Raw genomic sequence first — 18,103 nt, forward strand, 5'->3', positions numbered from 1 at the left:
CCTGGACACGATCCTGTGCAATATGCTCTAGGTGACCCTGCTTGAGCAGGGGGGTTGGACTAGATATCTCCAGAGGTCCCTTCCAACCTCAGCGATTCTGTGATTCTGTGATATCTGGGAGAGTCAAGGCCCCATGATGCTTAAACTCACAAGAAAAGAAATTGCCTCAAAGGCTTCCAAATGAGAACAATATATGGCCAATGTCAACTTCCAACAAGAAGGAAGAAAGAGGAAAAGGGAGAGCTAGAAAGCAGCCACACTGTTATCCTGTTCCACACACTGCTTTTTTTTTTCCTATGCCTGCTTTAATGGTTTTCTTCAGATCTTTCCAAGCCTGAGCAACAAAGTATGGAAAGCAGTTGACAAAACTATTTACCTCTAAAAGCCAGGAACTTACACTAACAACTGGGCCTCCAGAATCCACTGAGAACCTCTCTGTGGCTGGAGCAAACTCCTTCCCTGTCTCCTTTGACATGCAAGGCCTGGGTCCTGAACTTAAATGAGGGTCCCCTTGTGCCTGGTGCTGTTATCCAAGGGCTGATGTCTTCTCCAGCACTCACCAGCCCAGTCCTGGACTATGCAAGGTTCAGCTGCTGGGAAGGACTCTGAGGTTATGAAATTCACCCTGTTACACGCTGAAGCATGATCCACGATCCTCAGACAATTGTCCCTAGACAACTCTCTCACCTCTTCTGTATAAACTCCAATGAAGCTGGTTCAGACTTTGCTCCTGATCCTAATATCCAACCTGAACCTTCTCCACTGCACAGCAAGTCCATTCTTTTAGTGGAAGTCCATTCATCTTAGTGGAAATGCACACCAGCTCCTCAGCACTCTTAGCACCTTTATAATTACGGAAGTGGAAGATCGCTATCATGCAGCCCTCGAAATATCATTTCACTTCTGCCTAGGATCTTGGCAAGAGAAACTCCTTCCACATACCTTATCCAGTGTCAACATGTAGAAATTGGTGATGTCATGCTCCTGAGCATAGCGGATTCGGGCTCGGCACTCTTCTTCATCAATTAGCTCCCCAACATACTCATTAACAAATTCACCCTGCCAGAGAGAAAACAACAGGCTCATGATACAACAAATTCCCTCCAGGAGAGAGGGACATCCATCTCTGTGCTAGAACTTAGTTCCTGTTTCCTTTGTAGAAACTTTTTCCTAACAGCCTTCCTCTGTGCTTTGCAGTCAGTTTGACCTACAACCTTCACTAAGAGCTCTGAATTATACAGCCATTTCACATACCCAAAAAATAACATGAAGTAAATTAAACAAAGCAACAACAGTCATCACATTATTCTTTGTGCTATGGAAAGAATGAACATTCAGGGATAGCATAAAGGAAGCCACAGATAGCTGTTTTTTGCTGCAAAGTTCAAAATACTACCTAACTGCATTCCAGTTGGAAGCAATATCCATTTTCGGACCTGCAAAAACAAGAAGCATAATGCACTTAGGGCATCCTCTCCTGCAGTAAATCCAGGGAGTCACCTGTAGCAAAGTACTACAGAGACTGTACTTCAGCCATCAAAGGGAACCACAGCTCTGCTCCACTGGAGCCAAGAGGTGCCTCCATTAAATAATGGAGTTTTGTTTCTCTTTTAACTGTCGGTGTGGAAACCGTGAAACAGGCACATGGAGTGGCAAAGAAATCCTTCAACCTATGTCACAGCAGGCAGTGAAGCCTAAACAGGACAGACTCTTGCACTTTTCCTACTGATATCAAGCCCTCCCCCACAGTATGTTCTCCATACTCCTCCTTCTTCAGACATTCTTCTCCTACTATGCTATCTACTTGTCCTCTGTTTCAGTTCATCATTTCTTCGCTTTGAGTTTGTTATAATACTCTTCTTCATTCAGCACAGATGTGTGGCCACAGAATAACCACTCTCTGGATTAAAATAAATAAATAAATAAATGTTTCAGCTGCCTGGAGATACTAGTTTCAGCAATAATTATAGCCATCTCCAAAACATTCCCCCTTTGTAAGAGCCGAGCCCTGGTCTCAGTAACAAGATTCTCATGTTAGAAGAGCCTGGCTATTCAAGAATGAGGGGGAAAAAAACCCACTGTTCCTTTTCTGGAAATCTCAAGCACTGTCTTCAGGCCAGTGTTCTAGTGTATTCATAATGTTCAATCACTTTAGTGTCTGTCCACACAAACAGACAAATCAAGCAATCATCTGTGTTACCCTGTTACATTAACATACAAACCATGTACTTAGCTAAGCCAGAACATTCTTGTCAGGACTGGAAAAGTTAAATTCATCCATTTCTTTTATAAATGACATTCTACAGCAAGAAAGTATTTTTCAAATCATGGAAGACATTAGAACATATCTATTAAAACTGACACTGTGGCAAGAGGAAATTAAATGTAGAAACGGAGTACTTACTTTTCTAATGTCTGTTTTGGCTTGTAAGCCCCAGCCTCGTGCCAGCGTGCGGAAAATCTGTACCTCGGGATACTGCCGTTTGGAAAAGCACTGGTTCTGACAGCGCTCCCCAGCAGGGCAGACCATGGGATGGCATTCGTAGAGCAACATGCGATTGATGCACTCTGAGTCCAGGCCACACGGGTTTTCATCCGTTGGTTTGCAGTTGCAACGTGGTATCTCCGACAGGTCTGCAGTGAAGATCTGCACCTTACCCACTGGCCGGTTTACCTTGAAGGCACATGAAGGATGTTAGCTACGTAGGAACAACAGTTCATCACAACAGTCACTGCTATACTTAACCCTTGCCTACGAGCTTACAGGCTGCAGCGCAAGTTAGTTACAGTGAGGTGCAGAAGGACACAAATATACAGGCCCATATGTACTTCTGCGCACATTATTTCAGGATGTGTACATGTAGAGGAAAGAGCTAAGGAGGATGTAGGTCCCCCATTAGCATCACCTGGTGCAGTGTGTGTTCTTTAGCCCCTGAAGGGGGAGATGCTGCAAAGTGTCCCCCTCCCAGCACCACTGTGACTACATCCAGCCCCGTCTCATCCCTTGTGGCCCAGTGCTCAGGCTGGGTATACACCACACATGTGACTGACACCAAGCATTCACTGTGTGAAACAGCACCTTCTCCAGTCCCTGGGAGTCGGGTCTTTCTCCTTATCTTTCCTTAYAGCCCTCTTTCTGGAATCTGTTACCTTCAAGCCGTTTTGTGCTCTCAGCTGTCACTACGAGAACCAGGCTTGCGTACCTGTGACAGCGTGCAGAGGGCCTACCCACACACCAGGACACAAGCAGTTATCTCCCTACCCAACTTTCCTGCAGATGTAAATGAAAGAAAAACCAGACAAGGCTYGGGTTGGAAGACCCAAACAGGAGCTCAGAGTTAAGCCAAGGAGCTCTCTAAAAACCGCTCCTGAAGGAAGCAGAGTGCAGCACCAGGTGGAGAAGTGACTGGCTTGTCTGTGGCACGAGCAGGGTCCTTTGGTTTTGGTTAAAGGCAGCAAACACTGAAAGGCAGGCAACAGAGAGTCAGGACTTTGGAGAGAGACACTGAAGAAAAGCTCCTTGTTGTACTTTGCATGGGCGAGCAATACCATCAGGTCCCTTTCCTCTCCCAAAAACATGAAGGAGGGGATCATTTAGCAAAACTATTCCAGCCCGGACACAACTTCTCAAGTCCCACCCACAGAGCAAAGTTTCTGCRCTGGCAGCCTGCCACAGGCTGGCCTAGGCCTTATCCTCTTTCTTTGTTTAAAAGCAAACCAATCAGACACCCAGGTTAATCTCTTTAACACATGCAGTCTCCTTTTCCTACTATTGCAGTCTCTTCCTCCTRTTACTGCCTCCCATCTGTGACCTTCCTTGTAACTCTGTGTTCCTCTCTCTCCTCTGCTGCTTCTCATCTCTTACTTAAATTGTTAGCTCATCACTTTGATAGAGTGATGAGAGACTCACAAAAYTAGACCCGTTCAGCACTGGGCAGACAGAGGTGCTGTTGCTGACTCTGGCACTGCCAATCCAAACTGTAATGCTGTCTAAGCAAGATCACCCTCTCAGCATGAAAGGCCCTAATCTGAGACATTACTGGTACAAAACCAGTTCCCAAGCAGGGAGATGCTTGGACAAGCCATGACCCTAATCCTGGTGTCATGAAGGATCCCAAGTGTACTTTGCAGCAGTCCCCTGTGTTGGTAATCCTCAGGTTAGACCTGAGGTGCTGATGTCCTTAGAAGGACAGGTAAGGGAGGGGACACAGCTATCTTCTGCCATTCCAACTTAAAGCCCTGCCTAACTCATTGTACACTCCTGCAAATGGTTTCCTTTGCTTTCACAGAGACAAACAGCTTGTACCCAGACCTCAGAAGAACAACTGTCATGGCTAATAGCCATGACTATTATTATTTATATTAAAAGACTATCCAAAAGGCCCCAGACTGCTTCCACAATTTCTTTGTGTTGCAGCCAAAGACAGACTTAAAAATACCTTTAATGAGAAACAGGATTTCCACCACTGAAGCTGCCTGGCCCATGCTGTTGGCACAGTGCCACAGCATTCAGTTGTATTCTTTGCACTGTACAGTAAGTCATGCAGGATCTACCTGCCTGCCTAGAAATCCTAGCTAGAAACAAAAAAGACCAGCAATCAGTTGAGCTTTCATAGTTTGCCACATAAAAAAGGGAAGGAGCAGAAGGAGGCAAAGAAAAAAGGAGCACAGTCCCCAAGTCACTGGGTTTCTGATCACCCTGCATCCCAGCTGGGCCCACACCTCAAGCGCATTAGCCTGCTCAGCCCTACCTCTCCCTCTCAGTTATCTCCATCCTGTAGTACTCTCTTCTTTTACTGCTCCAAATCTAACTCAAAACACAGCCCTAAATCTGAACAGTTCCCCAAAACTCAGCAAAAGGGTTGATATTCCAGCACATACATCTGCTTTAGTGGTTCTGTTCAGTCAGCAATTGATAGAGAAAACCCTGAAACAGGAGAGATGAAACAAGATACTACCAACCTCCAGTGTGGGTTACCATATTCCCCACAGCTCTGCTCCACTATACCTCAACCCGTCTGCTTTCCCACACCACGTGGGAAGCCCACCTTGCACCAGTAGCACACAGTACTTGGGCACACTGCACTTACTAGTGCATTTACTAGTGCTCTCCCTTAAGTCCCAAGGAAGAGAGACACTTCTTTCACACCACACAAATGACATGGAACAGAGATGTCCAGATCTGTTCCAGTAAATCAGAGTACCTCTATTACTGGTGTCCAGCTTCCATACAGCTCTGCTGATACATGAATCCTTTCTGTGGAGAATGTCTGAAGATGCCAGTGGGACCAAAGTAACCTTCAAATGCAGCCAGATGCGCAAACAGTAGAAATGTTTGTATACCTATAAATCACCTGCACCAATAGCTCAACACTTGTCTTCTGCACCTGTCCCCCCACACTTGCCCTCACCTTGATGTGTTTGTAGGGAGGAGGCTTCTTGTCATTCTTTTTRTCTTCCTGAAGCTGTCTCAGTTCTTTCTGTGCCTTCAACTCTTCAAATCTTACTGCAGCTTCCTGAAGAGCTAAGTGAAAGAACAGAGTGTGTTACGAGGAACTCTCTCTGCTCACAAGGAGGAAGGCTGTGAGTGCCCACCTCATGTGCAAAGCTCAGGCACTTGCACTCTCCTGAGTGGGCAGCCTGTGTTACTGTAATCTTGAGCATGATTTCTGCAAATGGCCCCCCAACAGTGTCTGAGCTGGACTCTCACAGGAAAGGTTCACCAGCAATCATGAATTGACAGCTCCATTGACAACACAGAGCTGCAAGGCATTCAGAAGACCAGCTCTCACTCTCCACAACCAAACCTCCCCAGCAGAGAGCTGCATGTTGCTCTGGAGGGAAAGGAAAAGGTTCACTAGAGGGACATGAAGAAAAAGCCAACGCAGTAGGGMAGTCACAGGAGTTACAGTAAAGGACTTGCCTAGGTGATGAAGCATCCAAACCATCAGCTAGCTTTGCCTGCTTTTATGAAGAAGTGTCAGGCAGCTGCATTCAGAACTCTTAACTGCATTTTTATATAGAGATAATGACTGTATTAGACACAGGGAAGCAGACAGAGCAGCAGCTTGCCCAGACTTAGAGCACCTGTGGCAGAGCTAGAGAAGAGTTCAAGATCTGTGCGTCCTGCAGGAACTCAGACCTATGAAAATTTTGGGTGGTCTGGATGATAGGTAAAAAGCAGTTTATTCTGAAAATTTAGTTTAGCTTTAGCTCTGAAAGATCATTCTCYCTCTCATAAGAGCACCGCTTCTCCAAATGGGAAAGAAAAGAAACAGAACACGAAGACATCATGTACCTCCATGGATCACAATGAGTTACCTTTCTTGTATATGCCATCCACACCTTTCCCCATCTTGTCTTTGCTGCTGACATCACCTTCCATGTAAGGGAACACACGAGCCTGGTGGGTCCACAGGTAATCGTTGGAGCCGAAGAACAGCACGGGGAACTCGCCAATGTCATGTTTCATTTTCTGGATGTTGACRGGAATTGTCCTGGGATGGCAAATCTCAGCTGGCCACCATCTACAGAGGGAAGTGCAGATGAAACCTTGGACTTCCCCACTTGCAATGGACTCAGATGCATGCTACTGGGTTGAGAGGCATGGGAAAAGAACTGTGTGAGGGCAATCACCAAGGCTGGTGCGAAAGAAGAGGCTACAGGAGGAGGAAAGCATGCACTTTACCAGCAGCTGCATACATGGAAATAAGTCAGAGGCTGCTGCACTGTACCCTACAAAGAGGAGCAGTTTCTCATCTTGGACACCACGAGCACCACACGAAGAAGGAATGGGGACAAATCTGTTCTGCCTTCACCTACCTGTAGCGCCCAACTTTCACCCAAACTACTTCCTTGTAGCGTGGCTTTTTGCCTGCCTTGCAATCATTACAATACCAGCTTCCCTCCGGCATCTCAATGTTTAGACACTCACGGTGAAATGCAGCCGGGCACGACTCGCAGCATAAAAGGCTGCCCCCTACAAAGAAAAGGAGCAGATATTTAGCAGAGTCACTGTGCAGAGGCACTGGCCTTTACATTTCTAGACAGAATCAAACAGCTGGCAAAAAAGTATGATGCCCTTCTGCGAACCCTTTTCAACAGCTCATGCCATACTCTTGTTGCACAAAGAACCTCTTTAAGGATCCGGAAAAAGTCCTAGCCTGAAGTTAGATTTCAGTGGGGATGAATAAGAAGACAACCTGTTCTCTTCCATTTTCACTGGCACACTTTGCACAGGCAAAGCTTCTGCCTGCTACAACGAGCTCTTCTGACAGCGTTTCTGTTACTGTTTATCATTTACACTGGGGCCTTGCTCAGTGACAGCAGACCCAGCACAGACTGTCTCACCTTCCGAGCAGACAAAGCACCAGCTGACATTGACGTGCTCATGGTTGCGACAGCCCCTCCGCGCAGTGAAGTGATTGGGGCAGATGATGCTGTTGGAGGCAAGGACCACGGACCCAGCAGCAAGGCAGAAGTCGTTGGAGTGGTATGCAACCGGACACCGCACACAGCGCATCAGGCGACCTAGCACCAGAACGTGTCAGAAACATAGTGAACCTCTAAAGGAAGTCAAGTTTTCTTTTCTTCTCAAAACTAGTCTCTGTTGGTATATGAGTACCAAACAAGCAACTGTAGGTGATTTTTGGGAATGGAAACTGACCTTTATTTTTTATAGACAATCCATGACATACTCACTAGATTCCTATCAAATTACGTAATGTAACAAAACCTATTATTTAGRAGTGAAAAACCTCCTGCATGCAGCACAGAAACAGCTCAAGAGCCCACAGACTAGGACTGCTTCCTATCATACACAAATAATTAGCAAATTAGTTCAGACAGTAACTACAGTGGGGGTGTTCCAAGTGCTTAGCCGAACATCAGGAAAACAATCTGTGTGGCTTTTGAAAACATCAGCACTCGCCTCACACTTTACTACCAAATTCCAGAACAGAGAATTTAGAAACCGCTAAAGACCTAATTTATTCAAAAATTTTCAGTGCCTCTGTTCAATTCCTCACAGGAGACTATTAATAGGGAGAAGAGATCAGAGGAAAGGGGTAAATTTGACCATCAAGAAGTAGCCAGAGAAACACAAGGCAAACGTTCAGTGGAGAAGGGGTCAGCTGGGGGCTTGAGGCCCTGGTGACTTCTATTACACTAAGTATCAGTATGTGGGAAAAAAAGGACAGGCATAACAGAGCTCAAGGATAAAAATACAGCTAATATTATTGTCACCAGTCTTAAGATACCAAGGATGTAAAGACAGGCAGTTTTGGAAGCAAATATACAAGACATATAAAAGTTTTAAGTTTAATTGTGCAGGAAAAAAGGTCAAAGTATTGTTGTGAACAGCTCAAACAAACATTTGCCTGAGAAGCTTAACCCAAGGGTGTCACTACAAGATGAATTTGCGTTAAAAAAAAAGGAAAGGAAAACAATACCAAAATTAGTACTATGCTGTTTTCTGTACCATTGCCTTGACAGCCAGTGCTGCTAAGCAGGCACTGATTGCAGCACTAGCACAGTGAAAAGCAAGCAGGAGAAATGCGAGAGAGTCCATACAGCTCCAGAGACTTATTCAAAAACCCAGAAAGGAACGTGGCATCGCTGGACGTGCAGGCAGCCAAGTATCTGGACAGACAAGAACATTTTAGTTGCTACCTCTGACCATCAGGAGTGCTGATGAGCAGCAACCTCACACACGGACACCTCCCCGCCTACTCACTGGAGAGGAGCTGCTCCCCAGCAAATGCTACAGCAAGCAGTGTGGCCAGGACAGAAAATCAATACAAACAACTAGTGGACCATGTAACAGCACAGTGGACATGAAACAGAAAGAAAAGGGTTCTGATTGCCTCCCAGGACCACCCTAGAGAAGTATAGTACCTTTAGACGCGGAGATGTTTGCTGGGTTAGCAGCATGACAAGTCATACATATGTGCAGAGAGCATCGGAAGCCCTTGTTCTGCATGACCGTGGGCGGATACTTCTGTATGCACTCCTCATGGTAATACTTCCCGCAGAGGGGCAGCAAGCACCGTTTTACATCTTCCCCGCTACTCTTGCACACAAAGCAGGTATGGACGCCTGGAGAAAGAGCAGTAGACATAGCACCAGTCAGAGAGCAGAACTAAATGAAAACCTGCCACCTCCGCCAAGCTACATATTAGCACCGTACGACCTCCCAACCCACTGTATGTATCCCAAAGCACAGCTCTCTGCAGCAGGCTGGTTTTGCCTGCAGCTGCAATACAACTCCAAATGGAAACAAAGATTGTTATAATTGTGATCACAGGCTGGAGCTGGGGGAAGAGAAAAGAAAAATCAACAACTCCACTTAGATATTTCCCACTTTCCAGCTTGCCCTGGACTCATCTTCCCTACCACTCTTCTCTCTCTAATACCATATATAAATTTTCCCCTTCTCTTTCCCACCAGGCTCTGGGCATTCCCTTCTTCCTAACCCACCTGCCTGAAGAATATTTGTTCAATAATGAGACCAGTTAATTGGAAAGCGATCGTCAAACATTAAGCCAATAAGCAGAGAACTGAGAGGCAGTTAACGGCCCTACTGCAGGCATAAATACTGCAGTGAAGAAAGCGCCAGGTAAGCACACAGTAAGCTCCCTGTCCTTCTGCACTCACAAAGGCTGCCGTACCTGTGGAACACTCATTGCAGATGAATTTGCCCTTTGGCATCTCGGAGAGCCCAAGGCACTGCAGGTGGAAAGCACCACAGCACTGCGCCTCACACAGCAGCAATTCCCCTGGCTTCTCGCAGATCTACAGGGAAGGAAGCACACCATCAGCTCTGAGCAACCCCCTTCCCCGACTAGTCACAGACAGCAGCAGCAACCTGTGCATTGGCCAAGACTGCCAGCAGAGATCCTGCAGAAAAGTTCTGAGCTCTCCTTGATGCAATAAGTTTGAGCGGTTTCTGCACCACCACTGCCACTTGCTATCCAGTCCCTGCTACCATGCATCAGCTAAAATAAGTTATGCGTTGGTCATGTTTTCCTTTCTCACATCCTTAACTTTTAGCAGGATGAGACATGCTCACACAGGGAAGGTTCAGTTCAGAACAAGGGATGTTACCAGCTAAAGGACAGTCAAAGCCTCCAGAACTGCACAGCCCTCACACAGAACACAAAAAGCTGGTTAATTCTTTAAGAAGTGCCTTAAGGCTACCTGGTTAGCTGGGGCACTGGTGCATGCCAGAATTTACATGAGAAAACTTGAGGGTGGTAAAGTTTCAAAGACATCCCTTCAAGGACACTACCTGACACACGTTCTCCTTGAGAGCTGCTCCTCCTCCACGCTCCCCCTGCATCTTTTTGGACGAAGGCACTCCATGGTCATTCTCAGACCCCTCTTCATTACCCTCTTTGGGGCTTGCAGCAGTCCCATGAACTGATGTCTCCCCCTTAAAAAAAAAAATCCAGAATTGGGACTGTCAGTATTTCCTGTACTGACTTGCAAATTGCAAATTCGGCTAGCAAACACATACAGATTTGGCAGTCAGCCTGCATACTGCACTACAGGCTTTGTTACCCACCCTGGAGAGAACACCCCTATACAACTCCACCAAAAGTTTTAAGAAAGGGAAGAAAAGAGCTCTTAGTTTATTAAATCATTAAATATATATATATATATACATTCAATACAACTATTTTGCTATGAAAATGGAAAATCATGGCTGTGGAAGAGAGATATTACCCTGCATAGAAACAAACTAGGCAGGCTGGAAGAGTCTGGAAATCATGCCCTCCACCCAACGCCAGAGAAGTGTCCCGCATCATGATGTCTGCTTGCACTGGAAATGCAAATAAGAACCTTCAAACAATCCTTACTGCAGGTTTCACCCAGCAAATGAGCTTATTTTCTCCAGGCTCTTCTCAGCTTGTACTACCCCTGTACAACACACCCACACAGGTACTCAAGGCCCACAGTACTATGAATTAGCAGGCCCACGCTAACATGAACAACAAGCAGGGCATTTACGCTACCCATCCTGCCTGAGGTGGCAAGTCTATAGTAAGCACTTGACCTGGGTGACTGGGACAGCACTGACTGTAACACCTAACAGAGAGCAAGCATCCTGCAGAAAGACAGACAGACTTTGCGTGATGGACACCCAGTCGCACCCACATGTGCCAAGTTGGCAGATTCTGCCAAAAAGGCCACAGCATTTCCCAAGGTGGAAGGATACCCTCTCACATGCATGCGGGACCTGCCCAGAGACTATTTATGGGGAGGAGAGCAGCAGCTGTGCTAAAGACACTGGTTGCCACCACAAGAAACTGTTCTGCAGCTGGCACATGGCAGAACATCCTTCGCTTTCATCAGGACAGATGATTTCAGCTAGGAAACGTGACCACTCCAACTTCTAAGCTTTTAGGTACAATCTAGGCAATACTTCTGCAGTCTTTTATGAGCCCCAGCTGCTACTCCATAGTGGATAAGCCTTACAGGACTTTCACCACTGCACCAACATATTGCTTAGGAACTGGCTAAGTTTAGAGAAGCCTGCCATGTTTTTTTTGTTTTTTTTTTTTTAAATAACCCAGTCCACTGCACAGATAGCCAAGAGATCTCAATGGCTAGCCACCACTTCCTCCTTGGGTCACAAAGTCATACCCAGTGTATATCCAGACATGTACTGTACACCTTAAAGACCTTGTCAGGAATTCAAACTCCTGTCTGGAGTAGCAGCCATCATTCTCAATACGCTTGATGCTGCCCACTACTCGGTATCCAAATAGCAATCAGGAGAGGGAGCTTGACACCAGCTTCTGTATGGGAGAATACCAATTAGAATTGTTGTGCCACTAATGCTAGGACGCTCGGATGTGAATACAGCTTGCAAGCTGAACTAGATACACTCTGGACACATGATTAGCCTGGGCAAAACAAATTTTGGGAAAGTTTTATGTCCCTAAGTGGGAAGAACTTGGAGCTGGTATCCTGGTCAGATAATGTTGCTTCCCTCTGCTTGTTTTTCATTCCTTGGATGCAACAATATGCTTTCATTATGGGATATTTTAAAGTCATGTGAGTTCTGTGGAGCAATGAAGCACAGATGCACTGATGGTATATTAAAACACACAATGCAAAGATGAATGGTACAAACTTCCTTTATTGAGCACAAAAAAGCAAATTCCCAGCTACAAACTACTGCCAACCCAATATACCACACAGTGTACAACCTCACAGACTATTATCACAAATGCACAGGAAGGCCAGCAGCAATACAGCCTGTGGGAATGCTGAGAAAGAGCATTTAAGCCGCTGCCACCCTAACACATAGCCCTGGTGGAGGGACAAGAAAGGTCTCTACCACACTGGTATAAAGACCAGCTAACAACACTACTGCTGTCTACCTCTGTACCCAACAGCATCTTCTCAAGTGCTGCCTATGATACCTCTGTTCCTGCAGCCTTTACTTCTGCTAGCAAGGACACAGTCTGTCACAAGACAGCCCTCTGGCCCAAACGCTGGATTTGGTGCCCTAAAATTCACGTGGTTACTTCTGCCTCGAGTCTGCATGCATTGACAGCCCTCTCTTCCACATCAGCCTGCAGCTCCAGGAGCAGCACTGGAGACCAGCGCTCCAGGGACTGGGTACAGCTCAGGTCCTCCTATTCCTACATTCGTGCTCCCTCTTCTGCTCAGCTCAGCAGTGACCTCGAGGTTGCAGGGGTCACTGTAACAAAGAACAAGAGCAGGGTTAATCAGCTACAGGTACTGGCAAACAATGTCAGCTACTGCTTCTGCTCACTCTGGGGCCCCAGGGTTGCAGACTCACAGTGAGCTCAGCTCCCCTCACGGTCACTGAGGATCCACTTCAGGAGGTACAGGGTGCTGGTAAACAGGCGCCACTCCTGTGATTAATGGCACTAGCTTCCTGCTGTAGCAAAGGTTCAAGAGAGTCTTGGAAGGAGGGAAGGGGAGAGATTCAGACTTGCTACAGACAGGGATATGAGGGATTTCAAAGTGGTTCATCTTTCTATCCTTCTGGCCCGCGGCTGCTAGGACTACTTGTTTTGAACCCTGATGGCCATGTTTCCTGTGTTAATGGAATGGCAGAATAAAATGCATCTAGAGTTATATAACATTAACCAGCAACCCTGTCTTCAGAGCTGGTAGCACTTGCTGGCAGCAAAAATGCTAACAACTGGGCCCACACTGTGCAGTGTGGCACAGCATGCTCTAGCCCTGATCTTTTCAGTCTAAATCCATCCTACTTTGTTCTACAAATATCTGGCCAATCTGCAAGTTTCACACACCAGAAACCTAAGTCTTATTTGAATCAAGGCTTCCTACAGCCACATAGGGAAGGGAATGTCAGAGCCAAGAAAGATAGGCAAGGCCAGATATTTGTGCTTTGAGAACAGGGAAAAGGGAATTGCCATCCAAGGCCATGACTCAAAAGAACCTGTCACACTGTTCCCCCTCTTCTCCCCTACCCAATGTGTGAGCACTGCAAAACTACATACCTCCTACAGAGGGCAGGTCTCTCATCTTGGGTCTTCTTCCAGAGCTATTTCTGCTGCTGCATCTGGCAAAATCCTCCAGAGCCTGGCCTGTTCTTTGGCACAGCCTGACCTTGGCTCACAACCTTGACAACCATTTCAACAGCATTTTCCATCCCCTTCTCTCAGTCTCTTGCTGCCCTGATGTTGTGAACTTGCACTCCTGGCTCCATCGACAGGCAAGGACAGAGAAAGATGCCTAGTTCAGCCCAGGTGGACAAGCTTTCCTCTGCCCTCTTTTCCTCTGAAAGCAGCTGGATCCAAGACTTCACTGTGCTGTATCATCAGACCATCTATTTCTTCCAGCACCATTCAGCAGAAAGGGGGATTCCTTGCCTGGCGTGTGGACAGTCACTTAGGGACCAGCGTGGTCTGAATTCCAAGTGAAAATGTAATTGCATCTCCACAGCACCCCAATACTCACCAGTACCCATGCACCCATCTAAGCCAAGCGGCTCAAGAGACCCACAATCACAGGGAAATGGATGCTGGTAAAAGGTGCCAAGCATTGACATTACTTAACTTCAGGTACTCAACACAGATGTCTAAGGCTGGAGGCAGTTAGACTCCCTGGCCTTCCTCTGCAGTGAATGGTGAGTGAGAAATTCAGAGCTTTGGCCTAGCTACCCTGGTGCTCTGAACTGCTCCCTCATTTCTTCCCTATAGAAGACACATGGATAATTTGCTTACTCTGAACTAAGCCAGCATCTTAGTGGGTGTCTAACAGCAGACAGTGTTAACTACCCCCCAGCATTGGCAAAGATATTGGTACAGGCTTCTTGAAACATGATTCCAGGTGAGCACACTTCAGAAACAACAGAATGACCTGTGCGCTAAAAACAGCACAGGAAGGATTGCCCAGCCCAGGGTTATTACCCCAAACTTTATCACCCCCGTCAGAAATGCCCTTCTCAAAAAGCAGTAGCAGCACACAGCAGGGTGGCTGGCGCTGCTCAGACAAGTGGTGTGCTGCTTGTGCTCTGCTGGAAGCTGTATAACAGTAACAAATATAACAGTATATGTCTATAATTGGCTCCTGAAATACATACTGACTATCCTGACAGAACAGCCTGCTGCTCAACCTGGGCCACTGGAAGAGAGGCGATGGTGGGAGGCCCAGAGGTGTCCCGCCTCTCCCAGGAAAAGTCTTGCTTCCCCTATACTTGGTGATACCTGGCTCATTCCTAAAAGGCAAAATGTGCTTGTCAGAGATATTTGTATGCCAGTTCTGCTGGGGTGCAGTAGAAGGGAGTTGCCCCAGTTATCCCTTTCTGTTGGATGGCAGGATGTAATGAGGGGCTCCTGCGAGCAATCACATATGGGTCCCCCCCATCCCCTCCTACATGGATCTTCAGCTCACCCTAGCATGCCAGGGGCATGCACTTCATACTGGTATGTAAAAATGGCAAGATTCCCACCACCAGCAGACAAGACATTTTACATCAAGAAGACCTTCTGAGGTGCAAAGCAAAATGCCAGGCAAAACCTGGTTTTATCAGATCAGAACAGCCTTTCTCCTGGAGAATTAGCTGAGTAGCAGCTTAAAAACTGAGCCTGAGTTAAGCAGTCACCATCAAATAACTACTAAAATCAAGGTGGTACCTTCAGCTTCAACCCCAGGCTCATGCCACTACATCAGTGGGACAAAGTCCCAACTGAAACGCCAACCTCACATTCAGCCAGCCAAAGACTACCTGGCCTTGTTTCTGCACAGTGCCCTGAGGAGCAGCAGACAGGTTACAGAGATCACAGCATGTAGGAAGACTCAACAGTACCTCAGAGTGTGGGGCCTCCCCCAGCCCTTCCTCGTTTCTTTCCTTCTTGGAGTGCATCGCAACAGACTGATGGCGCTGTCTCTTCCGCTTCCGCTGCTTCTCCAAGAGCTTTTCAGGAGCTGGGATGGGACAGAAATACCACTCAAGAAAAATGCAGAAATAACAACTCTCTTGCTACAGGCACCACCAGCAAATTCCACGCTCCTGCTGACAGTTTCAGGCTAGGTCCTACTGCCTTGGAGGCTGTAAAGCCTGGGGCAACATTAGCCTCCGGGCAGTCTGCCCTCTGTCCCGCAGCCATCAGAAGACTTGAATGACATTGATTCATACTAGTCTAAACTGCTTCTGCTGAACTGCCAAAAAACATCACTTTGACTTTTCTGAGACTGTCCCCCAGCAAGAAAGAAGGTACCAACGCAAAGTTTAAATTAATAATCAAATGCTGATTTGATGCCTTCCCCCAACACACTGCAACAAAAACTCTCCTTACATCGATACCAGTGTGATGCCAATGCAGGGAAAAGGAAACAAAACAAAACAAAATGATACAATACAACTGCACAATTCTTCATGGGACAGAGCAGCCACTGTTGAGCCTGGTCACAACACACCATCAGGCAAAAGACACTGCATTGGTACAGGACCCATGGTGATGGGTTTCCTTCAAGCACCCAGACTAAAAACAGTGAACATCTTCCTGGAGAATTTTGAATCCTACATTTCTACTTTCCATAGGAGAGTCAGACAAAGCAGCACCTTCGATAAACGATCTCAGTACCTATATCTTCTGCCACTGCCTCAGCTGAGGCAAGTACCCTCTGAGAGCTCAGGACATGTAAGACCTTGCATACATGCTAAAGCCACAGGCACTAATCCAAACGGTATCAACAGTTTGCCCACATGGTCCCATCTTCACTTACCTTCTCCCAGGTCCGAGAAGTGGGCTGGAGAGTATAGCTCAGAGCTGTCACTCTCCGAAGGGCCAGTACCCTACAAAAACACAACACAGACACAATTCACCGGCTGCAATCAGATGCAAATCAGAGATGCACGTTCCTCAACCACTCAGAACTTTTACAAACAACTGCAACAAGTAACATTTCAGATCATAAATTCATCAATGATTGGAGACTGTACAAGAAAACATTTGGTTTCTGTGTTTGATACATCCCAAACGGAAAAGTCAACACTCTCTGGGAAGGGAGGAACGCCAAGTCTGCTGTGTCTCATGCTGGCCAGCATCACCTGCTGTTTCCTGAGCTCTTCTGGAAAGGCTGCTAACACCCTGCAAGTTACTGGGGGGTAGAGACTCTCTCTCCCGCTTTCACACCTGTATGGAGCCTAAGACTGAAACACACCGGCCTCTGCACTACTGCAGCCATAACTGTACCAAACAGGGAGAGAACAAAGAAAGCAAGACTGCTCTTAATAAACCTTAGGAACAAACCTTAGGAACCTTAGGATCAGTCTTGTACAGGTGCAACACTTGAAATAACTCTTTACAATTGTTTTTTCAAACCACGTCGTTGAATGAACTTTGAATATTTAGCAGAGAAGAGCTGCATTTTATTTAAAAATCTGAACCAAGCATTGCATACTGCATATGCGATATAACTCAAGCCTCCATCCTGCTACAAGCTCTACACTCGCGTACCGTTCACCAGCCCCCTGGGGAGGGTAACAAAAGAAACACTATTCAGAGGAAATCTGACAGAAAAGGACAAAGCCTTCGGTTCAAGCTCAAGCTACAGTGCAGCATAATAGGGATTCCCTGTGACAGAAAACCCCTGCCCAGAACATTTCTGCTCACACCTCGCCAGCCAGCATTCAGACAGATCCTTTTCCCATACAAATCAATAGAGAGAGGAGGTTTTACAGCCAGAACTTCCCAATCCACATTACAAGTGGGGAGGGGTGGAGAACACCACCGTATCCAAGAGATTTCTTCATCATAACACAGCAACCAACACCTTTGGGAAAGGTGGACCTTCCCTCCTGGACCACAGCCACAAAAAAAACACAGTCCGTTGCATCGCATGCCTTGTTCAGGAGAGTGCGCTATCTGGGCTCATTTTCTATCTAGCCTTCAAAACACCGGGAAGGAAATACCTTCTTTTGGGGAGTCCACTCCTTCTTTGGCATAAAGGCAGTGTCCAAATCATTGGATTCCAAGAGCTTTTTAGTGGGCTTCCTTTGACGCTTGCTTTCGAAGTTTCCTGCAATAAAACTCTTTTTGTTAGATAAATGAGGAATTTCTTCAATCAGACTAACGCCATTAAACAAATACCAACAAACAGTTCAAAACTCTCAACCGGCTTCACCTTGTCTTCTGGACTGTAAGGTCTTTGGGCAGAGATGCCAATTATCTGCATCTGTACAACTTTCACAAAAATGGACCTCCACCTGCTGTGACCTTCAGGCATACTTCAATATTAAATATTTAAACAAAAATCTATCCACAGAAGACAGACTATGAAGTTAATGCCAGCAGATAACACAGGCAGTGCAATTCAGATTATAATTTCAGAATCACTTTGATCTGGCATAAGTCAGTCCTGCTACAGATGTAGCCCTGCCTCCTCCTGCTCCCACTCCCCCACCACTCACACCAGCACTCATGCTAGGTATGGTGAGCAAGCTAAAGGCCCTGATCCTCGTTAAGTACTACCTGGGGAGGGAAAAAAATAAAATAAAATAAAAATAATAATTTCAACTGCATCAGTTTCCAGATCCTGCTCAAGCTTTTTTGCTGGCACTCAGGAGGTAACAAGCAACCAGAATGTAGAC

At 46.4% G+C, this 18,103-nt stretch overlaps 1 protein-coding gene and 1 long non-coding RNA gene across 5 annotated transcripts in view; both read right to left on the minus strand.

Annotated features, from left to right (window-relative positions):
- Positions 1-18,103, minus strand: part of NSD1 (nuclear receptor binding SET domain protein 1) — a 68,059-nt gene that overhangs the window by 20,328 nt on the left and 29,628 nt on the right. For all 3 annotated transcript variants that reach the window (XM_026063510.1, XM_026063511.1, XM_026063509.1), the window contains 12 exons: positions 17,426-17,532; positions 16,237-16,306; positions 15,317-15,435; positions 10,289-10,432; positions 9,669-9,792; positions 8,896-9,096; positions 7,351-7,530; positions 6,823-6,979; positions 6,322-6,527; positions 5,412-5,524; positions 2,405-2,674; positions 943-1,059 (listed from right to left, as the gene is read on the minus strand). In XM_026063510.1, the coding sequence (XP_025919295.1) occupies positions 943-1,059; positions 2,405-2,674; positions 5,412-5,524; positions 6,322-6,527; positions 6,823-6,979; positions 7,351-7,530; positions 8,896-9,096; positions 9,669-9,792; positions 10,289-10,432; positions 15,317-15,435; positions 16,237-16,306; positions 17,426-17,532 (1,808 nt within the window). The remainder of the gene's footprint in view (positions 1-942; positions 1,060-2,404; positions 2,675-5,411; positions 5,525-6,321; positions 6,528-6,822; positions 6,980-7,350; positions 7,531-8,895; positions 9,097-9,668; positions 9,793-10,288; positions 10,433-15,316; positions 15,436-16,236; positions 16,307-17,425; positions 17,533-18,103) is intronic.
- On the minus strand, positions 12,128-15,310 carry LOC112964901. Of its 2 annotated transcripts, XR_003253125.1 has the most exons (4): positions 14,591-15,310; positions 13,506-13,913; positions 12,815-12,939; positions 12,128-12,712 (listed from the first exon to the last, which is right to left on the minus strand). It is a non-coding gene; the product is annotated as an uncharacterized LOC112964901 (long non-coding RNA). The 2 variants fall into 2 exon arrangements; XR_003253124.1 differs by lacking the exon at positions 14,591-15,310 and having other exon boundaries at positions 13,506-14,584.

The sequence above is a fragment of the Apteryx rowi genome, unplaced genomic scaffold (assembly GCF_003343035.1).
Source record: "Apteryx rowi isolate R43461 unplaced genomic scaffold, aptRow1 scaffold_2, whole genome shotgun sequence".
Taxonomy (NCBI): domain Eukaryota; kingdom Metazoa; phylum Chordata; class Aves; order Apterygiformes; family Apterygidae; genus Apteryx; species Apteryx rowi.